The 13,431-nt window shown below is 42.1% G+C and overlaps 1 protein-coding gene across 3 annotated transcripts in view; it reads right to left on the bottom strand.

The window, feature by feature from the left end:
- Positions 1–13,431, bottom strand: part of nfasca (neurofascin homolog (chicken) a) — a 108,297-nt gene that overhangs the window by 27,810 nt on the left and 67,056 nt on the right. For 2 of the 3 annotated variants that reach the window (XM_055160144.1, XM_055160145.1), the window contains 9 exons: positions 12,067–12,168; positions 11,587–11,784; positions 10,030–10,100; positions 9,695–9,917; positions 8,373–8,488; positions 7,197–7,407; positions 6,053–6,175; positions 3,896–4,069; positions 1,799–1,825 (listed from right to left, as the gene is read on the bottom strand). In XM_055160144.1, coding sequence (XP_055016119.1) covers positions 1,799–1,825; positions 3,896–4,069; positions 6,053–6,175; positions 7,197–7,407; positions 8,373–8,488; positions 9,695–9,917; positions 10,030–10,100; positions 11,587–11,784; positions 12,067–12,168 — 1,245 coding nt within the window. The remainder of the gene's footprint in view (positions 1–1,798; positions 1,826–3,895; positions 4,070–6,052; positions 6,176–7,196; positions 7,408–8,372; positions 8,489–9,694; positions 9,918–10,029; positions 10,101–11,586; positions 11,785–12,066; positions 12,169–13,431) is intronic. The other variant, XM_055160146.1, reaches the window with a different exon arrangement.

Below are 13,431 nucleotides of genomic sequence, written 5' to 3'. Positions count from 1 at the left end.
AGGATCTGAGCAGCTCCCAGATTTGCTCAGTTTTTTCTCCACACACCACAAGGCACAGAACCCCAAACCCGACGCACAGTCCGGGCTTAAACCGTTTTGTGAAGGACAATATTCTATAGGCCCCAGATTACGCAAAACTGTCTGTTGTAATGTCGTTCCCTCCTCAAAAACAGACCTGGAGTTGTGTTTTTTAAAGGATAGACCGATATATCTGGACCGATATTTGGAGTTTTTAGCATATGGGATATCGGCGTTAAACCTCCAGAGTACGAGATGGGTGCTGCATTTCTTTAAAATGGGCAGCGGCAGGGTTTCTAGTTTCTGCAGAAGGTTTATAAGGGAGAGGACCACGACCTGATGAAGATCCACTGATCCAAACGTCGTCATTCATTAAAAGGAGTTTGGGAGTAAATGTGCAGATAAATAAATCTGCAGGTTTGTGTGTTTAATGTGTGCGAATGAAACAAACTCAACTCCAGGTCTGTTTGTGATGAGGAAACGACATTAGAACACAAATCTGAAAACTCTGTAATACTGTACACAGTGTCCCCAAAAATTCACATTTCACAGGTCGATTATTTTGGTAATTCTTGTTGAAATAACCTAAAATTTTCACAGAATGTAAAGAAACAGATCAAGATTTAATATTTAATGTTCTGTTTTCAGGTTGAGCCGTTCTCTCCCAAACAGAAGTCATTTTGTGTCTTGGATTCTGCTCACACACACTCACCCAAGACTGTGCAGCTTCAGTGCAACATTTGGAAAAACTTCACAAACTGGCAAACACATTTGGACTTGGTACCAAAAATGTAGGCTGCGTTTACAAAGAGCCGGGTTTGTTGAGAAACGAATATTTCCCTCCCTCTGTTTTCCAAAATAACATTGTGCAGCATCGCTTTCAAAAAAGTTTGTCAAACTCATTTTGTTCCGGGGGTCGTATCCAACCGACTTTGATCCCAAAGTGTCCGGATGAGAAAACTCATGTCATATAAACCCCAAAAATAACAATAAGTTCAAATATTTGTGCAGAGAAACACAAATCTATTACAGAAATTGTTTATAATTGATGAACTCTTTCTTTTACAAAATATTATAATATTCTGAACAACCTGAAAATTTAAGAAAAATGTAATTTCAACACAATGTTGAACTTGTATGTAAACAGGAATAAGTCAATTTTTGTTGTAAAATCCTGCACTCGGCTCCACTTTTCTCATGTTGGACATTTTTCTGATGAGGGTGTCACGGTCAACAGTCAAAACGATCGTCCTTTAAGAGCGTTTGGAAAGAGACAAGTCTTCATTTGTGCTGCTCTGGTGGGAGGGGCCACGTACAGAGACGCTGGAGACGCTGCTGTGATAAACACCACAGAAAATTAACACCATTTTAATAGAAAATATCATTAAAATATTTTAGTAGAAAATCAGCCAAGGACCAGATTAAAGGTTGTGGAGGGCCGGATCTGGCCCCCAGGCCGTATGTTTGACACCCCTGGTTTACATCGACCCGCATAAATACGTCTTGATTTGTTTTGTTTTTTTACATTCTGTGAAAATTTTAGGTTATTTCAACAAGAATTGCCAAAACAACTGGCCTGTGAAATGATGTCAAAGTTTTTGGGACGACCTGTACAACCTAAAAACCCTCAGATCGACGTGTGGTTTTGTTCGTTTTGTTCTACTGCCCCCTTGTGGTGTGATTCAAATCTGGCAGCGGCTTGTGTCTCGCGGATCCTTTTGATTTTTTTTTTGCATTTCTGAGGCGCGAGCGTCAGCGTGAGGAGGAGCGTGAGTCATACCTAGACCCGTGTCATTTGTGAAATCCTCTGCCGAGACAAAACACACGTCAAACATCATCAGCTGTGGCGCCCCCTACTGGCAACAAACTCAACTCTCTTGAAAACAAACACCAAAAAAAAAAAAAACAACCCAAAACAAACAGTGACGCTTGAAATGTGCACTGAGTAACATTTTTAGTGGATCGTCCGTCACCTGATGTCTCCACGGTAACGTTATTGCTTTGTCTAGAATGTTCCGCAGTTTCTTTCATGAGGGAGACGAGCAGGTTACAGCTCTGCGCTACATTACAGGTCAGATCTGTGGAGAATTATTGTATTTTTGAGCGAAAGAAACACGAATAATGAATAAATGCTCGATGTAAATGTTTAAAGTCATACCAAGGAACATTCTGGACAAAAAAAAACATCTCCATGGAGACATAAAAACAAGAAAAGTGCTCAAATCTGCCAAAACGCAGCTCAGTTTTCATCAGTATATTAACCAGAACATTGTTTTTACATTTATTTGTTATATCAGAGTTTAAGATTTTTTTGTGCTTTTGTCACATTTCTAACTCATGGATCTATAATACAAACTAGATAAGCCCCTCCCCCTCTTTCCAGACTAGTGGCCGCTCCAGGTACTGCAGCTCAAAAATTCTCCCGTAGAATCAAAATACATTTTTTGGGGGGAATTCAACCTGCCCGTGTTCTGACAGAGCATCTGACTTTCACCAAAGGCCGGATTTTGTAGGATTCATTTCTATTTTCACAACATAAACTTTTGCATTTTTTAAATCCTCAAAGCGTCTAATGGTTAGTTTTGTAATACCGGGCGTACACTGTGTGATATTTTCCATCATTTCACTCAAACTGTACGACCAAATCACAGCGTTTAAAAGTTTAGGATTCATGACCCATCCTCACGAGAGGCGACTGGATTCAAACAGGTTTCATTTTCTTGCGACCTACGACTGCCGATCGGGAGCTGTGGTCGTGAGGGATTTAGTCCGGTTCCTTATATTGATTTTTTAAGCTTTGTAGGAATTTTTTGTGGATTTGCTAAACTATAGATTTTTGGAAAGGTTATAGTACATGGAGTCAGAAAATCAATGTTTGCATTTGCCCACATGTCGATATGGCGGCCATATTGAATTTTTTAAAAAATTGCTGCCAAAAATCTCTTTTTGAAATATTTCAGCCTCTGAATAAGTTGAACTGTTGATTTTAACTGCTAAACCCACATTTTCAGGGTCAGGAAATCAAATGGTGCTAGTTACAAAGCTGTAAGACCTACCCACATTAACCCTTAGATGCATAAGCAGGTCAAAAATGACCCGGTTTGGTTGTTTTCTTGCAATTTCATTGTAATATTCACATGTAACTCCATGTTCCTCCAAAAATATGTTTTTGTAAATTATCCTGTTGAAATACATCAACAATGTGGGTAGAATAAACTATAAACATCACATGCAGTTGGTCAGAAAACTCAGAGTTTAAAAGTAGCTCACATAAAATTTGGATGTTTAATGTCAACACGCACATTTAGACACAATATGATTACGTAACTTTGTTTATTTAACAGATCGGTTCTCTCGGCCCATAAACAGTTACCAGGCCAGCGCCACCTAGTGCCTCCGCCCAGTTTAATTTCTCTCCAGCTCTAGTTCAGGAATCAGAAAACACTAAACCCCAGAAGTTGTAGACCGCACACCGGCCAATCAGCTGTGAGCTGTGAAGCCAGGACGTCAAACTAAATAAATTGGCATTTTCGCTTTGTGAATTTTTTTCCACTGCAAATTTTACACTTTTACTGAATTTTAACTGTTGAATTTGAGGGCTTAAAAAAATATCTGTGCTGAATATTTAAAAAGTGATTTTTTTTATACAGAATTTTAAACACTAACCCTAAAATTCAGAACTCTTACACTTAAAAAATTCAAAGTGAGAAATTCAACTGTATTTATAATTCAAAATCTCATGGAACAAATTAACTTCCACAGTGACAATTTTTCAGCGTCAATTGGAACGAGAGTCGATGGAGCCGGAAGTTCCCCCGCGCTCACTTCCTGTTCAGAGCGCGGCGTTAGAGCGTTAGTGTGTGTGTGAGTGTCGTACCTTCGTTGGTGAACAGAGGCGCCTCTTCTGCGATCACCTCTCCGGACCCGACCTGCGTTCGCGCCGACAGGAACAGTTTGTATCGAGTTCCGCGCTCCGGGAGTCTCAGCACGAACTCTGTGACGTTTGGCGGAAAAGTCTCCACCAGGGGGCGCCCGCCACGAGACCCGTTCACTGAAAACACAACAAAAAGAGTCAGGGAGTTTTGGAAATGTAAAAGAAATATTAATATACAGTGATATATTTTTATCGATATATATTTTTATTGTAGACTTAAAGGTTGGATAGTAGAAACGCCTCCACCTGCCTCCTCCTTACTCTAGAAATTCCGCTCATTTACAGCCGATCCGTGTTCAGAATCGCTGAATGAATCGCTGCTGAAGTTTCGTGTCCAGAAGTAATTTAGCGACCAACACGTCAGACCCTTTTAGACACTTCGTCTGCTTTAGTCACTCCATCTCTGGAAGGAATCTCCAAGAATCACCTCAGTTTGACTTCGCTCCTTTTCCCCTTCTCTTCTTCTTTCAGCGACCTCAAAAACAGACTTTCTTTTGCGGCGATCTGGCCGTGGATTCTCGTCTGCTGTTGCGACAAACTTTGTGCAAACTTGCGAGGAAGCTACAGTTCGAAAAAGCCGCTCAGAACCTTTCCGTTGGTCGAGTAAACGGCGTCTTGCGTCTGTAGGATGCGTGAGAGGTGAACGAAACCCACGTAATCTCAGTGCGACGCCGAGTCAGTTATGCCAGAAACAAGTTTGATTGACGATTTAAGAGCCAGTAGATAATGAGGCAGACTCGTTTTTGATCGGCTGATGTTTGTCTGGCCCCACCATGTTCACAGATGATGAATTTTCTTTTCTTTTTTTTTCTTTTTTGGGTCATCATAATTACAAAGCTGCAGCAGGGAGGACCAGACTTCTCTCTCCACAGACACTTCCTCCAGCTCTTCCGGGGAATCCTGAGGTGTTCAGCTCAGAGACATAGACCCTCCAGCGTGTCCTGGATCTTCCCTGGGGCCTCCTCCCGGTGGGACATAAACACCTCCTGAAGTTGGCGTCCTCCCTTCAGCTGCTCCTCTCCACGTGGAGGAGCAGCGGCTCTACTCCAAGCTCCTCACTCTATCTCTAAAGGAGCGCCCAGACGCCCTGTGGAGGAAACTCATTTGTGCCGCTTGTATCGTCGATCTCGTCCTTTCAGTCATTACTCAGAGCTCATGACCAGAGGTGAGGGGAGGAAGGGAGATTAGGGTGACCTTATTTCCGTTTGTGAAAACCAGGACACCTCACCGGCGGCGGGGGTGGGGCCTTGACATTGAGCTACTCTCACTTTGCAAAGCTGTGCCTGTTTTGTACACTGTGCACATGGACTCCCACTTGAAGAAAGTGGGGAATTTCTTGTACAAGTCGTTGTTAAATGCACATTTGTGCTTCGGCGTGTTGCAGACTGATCGACTGTCTGTGTCTCGCTCCTTCTGAGTCAGAGACGCTACGAGAGACGCTCAGTTTAATGGACCAATGAGGAGAAAAATTCAGTTTGTCGACTGGACAAAAGTTAGTTTGGTTGAAGACGTTTCGCCGCTCATCCAAGCTGCTTCTTCAGTCCTGAAGACCAGTCCAGTCGACAAATTGAATTTTTCTCCTCATGGATTCTACCTGGATGACGAGGGATTCTTCACACATCTCGAGAATTAATGGACCAATGAAAGATCATGAAAACCTAGACATTTCCAGGACAGGCCAGGACAGGACGTGAAAAACAGACATGTCCGGGGAGAAAAACTGAGGTTTGGTCACCCTAATGTAGATTGACCGGTAAATTGAGAGCTTTGCCTTTGGGCTCAGCTCCTCTTCACCACAACGGTCCGATACAGCGACCGCATCACTGCAGACGCTGCACCTGTCCACCTGTCCACCTGTCCACCTGTCCACCTGTCAATCTCACGCTCCATCTTCCCCTCACTCGAGAACAAGACCCTGAGATACTTGAACTCCTCCACTTGAGGCATTATAGTTTTATGATTTTGGCTGTGAGGAAGATCTCCAAAAGAACTAAATACTTCTGTCCAAACTGCCCAAACCCCTTTTACAGATATTTTACTGATCCTGAAGGAAATTCTAACGTTTAAAATGACAGTACAGATGTAACAGAGAGCGTGTACCTGGTGTGTATTTGAGCTGGTAGCCGATCAGGATCCCGTTGGGCTCCAGAGGTTTGTCCCACTCCAGGTGCAGAGTGTCCAGACCTTTACGGTTTATCCGGAAGAATTTAGGAGCGTCCGGCACTGAGACACAAATATGACACACAAATATTAGACACAAACGCGAGACACAAACGGGCTGTGTCAATCATTAAGGCCAATTCATTAATTAAAGGGTTCATATGACACTATTTTCTGATCTGTGTTCTAATGTCGTCTCCTCATCACAGACAGACCTGGAGTTGTGTTTTGTTTCACTCAGACATGTTAAACACACAAACACACCTTTTCGCAAACTGAAAACACTCAGTTCCACCTTGTGATGTCATTGTGTGGTGATACAGGCAGCGCTCCACTGTGTTTTTAAACTCCACACACCTTCATTAGAATCATTTGGATCATTTCAGCCCTGGAATTGACCGAACTCGACCGAACTAAAGGGAAAAAGGAGGTGTTCATTTGAGGAGTAAGTAAATAAGTAAATAAGTTTCTTCTTCCCACTCCTTTTTGGGCAATTTTTTTTAAATTTTATATTATGTTGTTGTTATTACTGCTATGATTTCAGTAATGTTCTATTTTTTATTGTAAAAGAATATACATTTCTTACTAACCCAAAATAAAGACATGAATACATCCATTTAAAAATATGTTTTTATGAGGTTCATTCTAATAAACTCACAATAACAAATAACCCTATGTCCTGTCAATCATCATATCATTTTTGCACTTTTATCATTTTTTCTTGTATATAGCTGAGATTTTTTATATTTTATTAGTTATTTTTCTATTTTATTTTGATTTATACGTTTACATTTACATAATTACATCATATTTGACACCTGACTCTTGGTCTTTTTTGCTACTTATTTAGAATTTATCATTACTATTTATATATTTTCTCTTTGTTATGATATTATATTGTGATGTGTGAGCGTCTGGGTCCAAATAATTTCCCTTGTGGATCAATAAAGTTTGTCTAAGTCTAAGTCTGAGTAATAAAAGACCTTTAATAATGCACCGTGAAGCCCTGTGTGTGTCTGAAAAGCGGCGTATAAAGACAAAACAGTGTTACTGTAGACTGTGTGTTGAGCAGAGCGCCCCCTACCTCCCTCCTTGGTGCTGAAGAGGACCGTGTTGCTGGCGGGGCCCTCGTAGCGGCTGTTGGCGACCACCATGTACATGTGGTAGTGGGAGAACGGCGTCAGGTCGGTGAGGACCACAGACGGCTCCGGGGACATGCTGTAGAACCCTCTGGTCTGTTTCTCTTTACTGACGACCAGACCCGGCACCAGGCTGCTCTCCCTCCAGTAATACAACTACAAACACACACACACACACACACAAAGCCATCAAGTTTGGCAGCTGAACACATTCTGCACTGTACAGGAGACAGGAGTCCCTCAGCCGATCAGGACACAGAGGGAGGAACGCAATACGTGTTCATACACTAAAAACAAAAGGCATGCAAAATAAAAAATAAAAAATCAGCGGAACAGCGAGACCGCGAAAAGTGAACCGCGTTAGAGCGAGGGACGACTGTAAACCAGGTCTAAACCAGAAGTGACCCAGGTCTAAACCAGGTCTAAACAGGTCGTAAACAGCGTAGAGTTCTGGGTCGGTCCTTTCGCCCGCGGTTAACTGAAGGTCTGTCCGGCCGCGTCTCCGGCGTTTCACCGCTGCTGATTTCACAGTGATTTTAGCAAATTTCTATGAAGAAAAACCCACCACTTCAATCCAGGTTAAAAAAGCATTGTAACGCGCATTACTCACATTTGTACCGAGTAAAATATTAAAAATTTTTCCCATGTAATGCCGAACATTACTGCAAAAATCAACGCATTACTGTAATACATTACTTTTATAATGCGTTACTCCCAACACTGGCTGTGAATGGCCCAGGAGTTTCCACCAAGTCATTGTGGATATCGCCCAAGTGAATATTTGTCCAGGTAGTTGGCGATTCTGACCAGAAATTTGGTTTGGTCCACCTTTTGTCGGGGTTGAAAAGGGTGATTTGTCGTCCGTCGATGCTTTTTTGACCAATTTCTGGTCAAATGGTCTTGGGTCCTCTGCCGTTAGAGTGGATAAATAACCGGGATCAATACCCTTTACGTGCTTTCTCGCTCCGTCCGTCATGTTGAATTAGTGTTTCTTGCCGCCGACCAAAATAATTCCCAGCATGCAACGCGCGCTTTTGTCAACAATGAAACTCGCCTGTCGGAGTCTGTTCCTGGATGGAAATAAAGTTTGAAGGTTCAGTGTTGTGAGCTGAAGGTCTCACCCTGTACTCCTTGAACTGTCCGTGCACAGAGGACATGTCCACGGGCGTCCACTGCAGCCGGACTTTGGTGCTGTCCACATTAGAGACCTTCAGGTTGGTGGGGGGACTGTCTGGAACTGCAACAAACAACACAACACAACACAACAGGATTTACATTTCAACGACTGTATGAATGAAAACCTCATATTAAAGGTTCCACAGTGTGACATTAAACACTTTACTTTTATTCAGTTAATCCATTCAGTTCAATTACAGGTGGTTTAATAGCCCTAAAACTACTACTACTACTACTACTACTACTACTACTACTACTACTACTACTACTACTACTACTACTACTACTACTACTACTACTACTACTACTACTACTACTACTACTACTACTACTACTACTACTACTACTACTACTACTACTACTACTACTACTACTACTACTACTACTACTACTACTACTACTACTACTACTACTACTACTACTACTACTACTACTACTACTACTACTACTACTACTACTACTACTACTACTACTACTACTACTAACTACTACTACTACTACTACTACTACTACTACTACTACTACTACTACTACTACTACTACTACTACTACTACTACTACTACTACTACTACTACTACTACTACTACTACTACTACTACTACTACTACTACTACTACTACTACTACTACTACTACTACTACTACTACTACTACTACTACTACTACTACTACTACTACTACTACTACTACTACTACTACTACTACTACTACTACTACTACTACTACTACTACTACTACTACTACTACTACTACTACTACTACTACTACTACTACTACTACTACTACTACTACTACTACTACTACTACTACTACTACTACTACTACTACTACTACTACTACTACTACTACTACTACTACTACTACTACTACTACTACTACTAAAGCTACTACTACTACTACTACTACTACTACTACTACTACTACTACTACTACTACTACTACTACTACTACTACTAGTACTACTAACTACTACTACTACTACTACTACTACTACTACTACTACTACTACTACTACTACTACTAGTAGTAGTACTACCAAAACTACTACTTCTACTACTACTACTAAAACTTCTTGTACTAAAACTACTACTAAATAAAATAAATAAAGTATAAACTATTAACTGTTAAAACTGCTACTGTCAGAATCCCCTCGTACACTTAATTCACAAAAGATAAATTACTGTATATTAAAACGATAATCACAATAATTAAGACAAAAAAACAAACAAACAAAAAAACGCTGAAAAGAATCAAAGTGTCCGAGTACCGTCCTCTCCGGAGTAGCCCACCACCAGGTTGGACTCGGGCCCGGGTCCGAAGCTGTTCCGGGCCTGGATCTTGATGTCGTAGGCCTGGTAGGGCTGGGTCCCCGTCACCACGTATCTGGAGCCGGTGGTCGTCACGTTGGTCCAGTCGTCCCCCGAGTCGCTGAGTCTCCACCAAACGTTGTAGTGCAGGTCCGGACCGTTCCGCTCCAGGTCAGACAGAGGCTGGAACGTGAAGGAAAGAGACTGAGACGGGGACTGAGGCTGGGACTGGGACTGAAACTGAGACGGGGACTGGGACTCGGTAACACGTGTTTGTGTGTGGGACATGTCTCACCTCCCAGCTGATCTCCATGTTGTCTTTGCTGGTGCCCCACCCCCGCAGACCTTTGGGGATGGCGTCTGGAGCTACACACAACAACACAACAACACACACGGCTCAGATTTATCACAATAAACATGCTTCTGATGATAAAACAACGTACTAACATTTCACTTCTGTTTTTGGCTCCCTGATTGATTGATTGCATTTCTATAGCGCCTTTCAAGATCCCCAAAGTGCTTTACAGTTCATTATTCAGTCACTCCACACTCAGTGGTGGTAAACTACTATTGTAGCCACAGCTGCCCTGGGGCAGACTGACGGAAGTGAGGCTGCCAATCTGAGCCATCGGCCCCTCCGACCACCACCATCACTCACGCTCACACCACTTTCATACTAGGCAATGTGGGTGAAGTGTCTTGCCTAAGGACACGATTTTTTTTGCCACTGGAATTCCCAGTGTCTCCATCCAAGTCCTGCCCAGGCCCAGCCTGCTGAGCTTCTGAGATCTGACGGGATCAGGCTTTTACAAGCCGGTATGGCCCTGCACTAAGTCACTCCCCGTTCAGAGCTCTATCACAACACACTCAGTGTGCGTCTCACTAACCAAACTCCTGCACATCACATCAGGTTTGTCCAGTCGCTGTGAACAGTTTTGTTTCATGTTTTTGTTTATTTATGGTGAATTGTCATGCGAGAGCATGGGGGGGAAAGAGGCTTGTGGGCGGAGCCTCGTACAGACTCTGCTAACCATAAAGAGGGTTTGAATAGAGCCCAGGAGAGATCTCTAGATTAAGTAAGTAAGCTTAAGTTTATTATTCATATAGCACTTTTCATAGGCATTTGTCACAAAGACGTTTTACAAAACATTCTTCATTCACTCCAGACCTGGTGATGTTAAACTACTGTTGTAGCCACAGCTGCCCTGGGGCAGACTGACTGAAGCGCGGCTGCCAATCAGCGCCATCAGTCCCTCTGACTCTGACCACCACATCACACACACACACACACACACCACTTTGACACTTTCACATTAGGTAATGTTGCATGATCACTGAACCATGCATCTAAATGTTCTTCAAGCTGCAGGTTTTTGATGAGTGAACAACATTACAACATGATAGAAAATGGATTTTGTGTAATATTTTTTCAAAAATTATTCTCAAGTAGAAGTAAAAAGTCGTGGTTCAAGTAATTACTCAAATAAGAGTAACTTAAAGAGTTAACTTAAAGTAACTACTGCTTTAAAATCAGGAATCATGTTGTTTCATGTTGTCTGGTTTGTTTGTGAGTTTCTGCTCTTGACCACCAGAGGGCGCCGGGGCTCTGACAGCTTCAGATGAGATCTGTTCTTCAGGAAGTGAAGAATCCTACACTTCTGAGTAACTGTACAGAGTAACAGTACTTTTACTGCATTAAAACATAATACATTTTGCATTTTCACGATATTAATTTGAGCTCCCCCGTCTGTATTCATTAACATTGTTCTATAAAATGTTGTGACTTCATCTGAAACACAGTATTTCTTCCCGTTCCTAAAGACTCTGGATCCCGTTCGCCCCGGGCCTGTACCTGTCCCGCTGGTCTTGTAGCGCGGCGAGGGGCGGCTGGGCTCGCTGGGGCCCACGCCGTTGATGGCGACGACTCTGAAGTGGTAGTTGACGAACGGCGCGAGCTGCAGGATCACGGAGTTGTGGTCTCCAGGGTAAGAAGACAAGTTCCTCCACACACCCGGCTCGTAACGGTCCTCCTCGAACTGCACCAGGAACTCTGCACACACACACGGACACGGACACACACATACACACACACGAACGCGCACACGGACACACACACACGGACGCGCACACGGACACACACACACGGACGCGCACAAATAGAGAGAGACACACACGCTTTTATTTTTTATGGTAAATATATTTATACTGTACTTGTGCTGGAAAGGTTTCTTGGACTTTTTCTTTGTCCTTGTACTTGAGATTGTACTTGTACTTGAGTAGTGCAGTACTCGTACTTAAGTTTGTATTCGTACTCGAGTACTCTGTGCAGTACCTGTGACGGGGCTCTGATTGTCTTGTCCTGGGATCCAGGTGAGTCTCACACTTCGAGCTGCAGGATCCGACAACTCCAGATCTGTGGGAGGATCCGGCCGCTCTGCAACACAAACACACAACAATAACACAAACACACACTCTGCAACACAAACACACAACAATAACACAACAATAACAACACAAACACACAACAATAACACAAAACACACAACAATAACACAAACACACACTCTGCAACACAAACACACAACAATAACACACAACAATAACACAACAATAACAACACAACAACAACACAAACACACAACAATAACACAAACACACACTCTGCAACACAAACACACAACAATAACACAAACACACACTCTGCAACACAAACACACAACAATAACACAAACACACACTCTGCAACACAAACACACAACAATAACACAAACACACACTCTGCAACACAAACACACAACAATAACACAACAATAACAACACAACAACAACACAAACACACAACAATAACACAAACACACACTCTGCAACACAAACACACACAACAATAACACAAACACACACTCTGCAACACAAACACACAACAATAACACAACAATAACAACACAACAACAACACAAACACACAACAATAACACAAACACACACTCTGCAACACAAACACACAACAATAACACAAACACACACTCTGCAACACAAACACACAACAATAACACAAACACACACTCAACACACAAACACACAACAATAACACAAACACACACTCTGCAACACAAACACACAACAATAACACAAACACACACTCTGCAACACAAACACACAACAATAACACAACAATAACAACACAACAACACACAAAACACAACACACAACATAACAAACAACACAACACACAACACACAACAATAACACAAACACACACTCTGCAACACAACACAAACAACAATAACACAAACACAAACACACAACACACAAACAATAACACAAAACACACACTCTGCAACACAAACACACAACAATAACACAAACACACACTCTGCAACACAAACACACAACAATAACACAACAATAACAACACAACAATCACACAAACACACACTCTGCAACACAAACACACAACAATAACACAAACACACACAACTGCAACACAAACACACAACAATAACACAAACACACACTCTGCAACACAAACACACACTCTGCAACACAAACACACAACAATAACACAAACACACACTCTGCAACACAAACACACAACAATAACACAACAATAACACAACAACAACAACACAAACACACACAAAACAATAACACAAACACACAACAACAATAACACAAACACACACTCTGCAACACAAACA

This window comes from Boleophthalmus pectinirostris, unplaced genomic scaffold, assembly GCF_026225935.1.
Source record: "Boleophthalmus pectinirostris isolate CB_2022bp ecotype Guang Dong unplaced genomic scaffold, ASM2622593v1 HiC_scaffold_3, whole genome shotgun sequence".
In the NCBI taxonomy this organism is placed as follows: Eukaryota; Metazoa; Chordata; class Actinopteri; order Gobiiformes; family Gobiidae; genus Boleophthalmus; species Boleophthalmus pectinirostris.
The sequence above is the reverse complement of the archived record's forward strand: the minus strand, read 5'-3'. Positions and strand labels throughout refer to the sequence as shown.